Raw genomic sequence first — 2500 nt, forward strand, 5'->3', positions numbered from 1 at the left:
CAGTACCAGCAGAACTTCGACCAGTCCTATCAGAACCGCAACCAATACCAGCAAAACCGCAACCAATACCAGCAGAGCCGCAACCAATACCAGCAGAACTTCGACCAGTCCTACCAGAACCGTGACCAATACCAGCAGAGCCGCAACCAGTACCAGCAGAGCCGCAGCCAGTACCAGCAGAGCCGCAACCAGTACCAGCAGAGCCGCAACCAGGACCAGCAGAACTTCGACCAGTCCTACCAGAACCGCAACCAATACCAGCAGAATCGCAACCAATACCAACAGAACCGCGACCAAAGCCTTTCCACCCTCAACAACAACCTCAGGTACAACTTCCAGCGTTATGGAACCAACCGCTTCAATCAGAACCTGAACCGCCCTTCGCCCAGCCTCTACAGCCAGAACCAAAACTACCTTCTGGCTCGTTATGGATCCGGTTCCCAGAACCAATACAACAACCGCGTCTACAACCAGTACAACAGCCAACAGAACAGGAACCAGCAGAACCAAGGTTATTCTCCCATCAGCGTGGCTCTCGCACCCTCAAGGAACTAGCTCGCGAACCAAATTGTCAACGGACTTCTTAGACCATGAACTATGAAAGGTTTTCAAAATGGCTCATAATAGTTCTTTTGGATTTGTCCAAGAAAAAACTTTGACCTTGCAAAATAAATGATTTTTTTATAATTTGTTTTCTTTCATTTGGCTATACGAAAGATATACTGCAGACATACACATATATATTCAGTATATATATATATATATATATATATATATATATATATATATATATATATATATATATATATATATATATATATATAGATACTGAATATATATATATATATATATATATATATATATATATATATATATATGTATACATACTGAATATATATATATATATATATATATATATATATATATATATATATAAAATTTTATACATATATATATATATATATATATATATATATATATGTATATATATATATATATATATATATATATATATATATATATCCACACAAACACAAACATACACACACACGCGCACGTGCATACACACACACAAACATACACAATAACACAAACATACACACACACACATATATATATATATATATATATATATATATATATATATATATATACACATATGTTTTCTTCTCATAAGACATGAAGTGATAATGATAAAAAAAAAAGACAATGCTGCTTTCTAACACCTACAATTATGCTAAAATTATAAGGGCGATGTGGTGCATCGATGAGATTAACAGAACCGCAATCTATATGTGCCCATACATACATATAGAGGGAAGACATGATCATAAATGTAATGGCGTTTGGCTAAAGGCGAATGCAGTCGAATCAAAATGAAAATAAGATCTTATTACTGATCCCGATCTCGGCAAGTATATCAGTTTCGCGACCGTAGTTAAATAAAGGTTGTTACCATCAATAAGATAGTGTTGCCAGGTAAGCCAGTGCTGGAGTTCTGGTTTGCAATAGTGGCAGAATATAAGCTGGTTATGGAGTATGGATCTAAACAAAATGAAAACTTTTCCAGACCCATGCTTTCATGGGAATGCACATAAAAATCACACATATATGTTTGTGTCTATATACATGTACACACACGCACACACACACGCATGAGTATATGAGACTTGGGGATCGCCATGGATGAATTTACCTGCTCAGGATCCAAGCTAAAAAAAACTTTTAATGAAAAGAAGGGAATACCAAGAAAACGTGAATATACCAAAGGCTTGGAGAAACAACACGGGGATAATGCCCTCGGCGTAGTCGTGCTTTTTCTTGTTCTTTCCTTCGTTGCTTTGTTTACTATGCACCCTAAGTCGCGCAGGATTAAATTCGACTGTGAAATTTACCCAGGAAGTCCCCGCCCTTGAGCCCGAGAAGGAGACCCAGGAAGTCGCCGCCCTTGAGCCCGAGAAGGAGACCCAGGAAGTCGCCGCCCTTGAGCCCGAGAAGGAGACCCAGGAAGTCGCCGCCCTTGAGCCCGAGAAGGAGACCCAGGAAGTCGCCGCCCTTGAGCCCGAGAAGGAGACCCAGGAAGTCGCCGCCCTTGAGCCCGAGAAGGAGACCCAGGAAGTCGCCGCCCTTGAGCCCGAGAAGGAGACCCAGGAAGTCGCCGCCCTTGAGCCCGAGAAGGAGACCCAGGAAGTCGCCGCCCTTGAGCCCGAGAAGGAGACCCAGGAAGTCGCCGCCCTTGAGCCCGAGAAGGAGACCCAGGAAGTCGCCGCCCTTGAGCCCGAGAAGGAGATCCAGGAAGTCGCCGCCCTTGAGCCCGAGAAGGAGACCCAGGAAGTCGCTGCCCTTGAGCCCGAGGAGACCCAGGAAGTCGCCGCCCTTGAGCCCGAGAAGGAGACCCAGGAAGTCGCCGCCCTTGAGCCCGAGGAGACCCAGGAAGTCGCCGCCCTTGAGCCCGAGAAGGAGACCCAGGAAGTCACCGCCCTTGAGCCCGAGAAGGAGA

At 43.6% G+C, this 2500-nt stretch overlaps 1 protein-coding gene across 1 annotated transcript in view; it reads left to right on the plus strand.

Annotated features, from left to right (window-relative positions):
- LOC138862701 (GATA zinc finger domain-containing protein 14-like) overlaps positions 1–668 on the plus strand; it is a 1933-nt gene extending 1265 nt beyond the window's left edge. The window contains exon 3 of the mRNA XM_070125528.1: positions 1–668. This exon is cut by the window's left edge and continues 711 nt beyond it. Within this exon, the coding sequence (XP_069981629.1) occupies positions 1–555 (555 nt within the window). The 3' untranslated portion in view covers positions 556–668.
- Positions 669–2500: the final 1832 nt, after the last annotated feature.

The sequence above is a fragment of the Penaeus vannamei genome, chromosome 9, assembly GCF_042767895.1.
Source record: "Penaeus vannamei isolate JL-2024 chromosome 9, ASM4276789v1, whole genome shotgun sequence".
Lineage (NCBI taxonomy): Eukaryota > Metazoa > Arthropoda > Malacostraca > Decapoda > Penaeidae > Penaeus > Penaeus vannamei.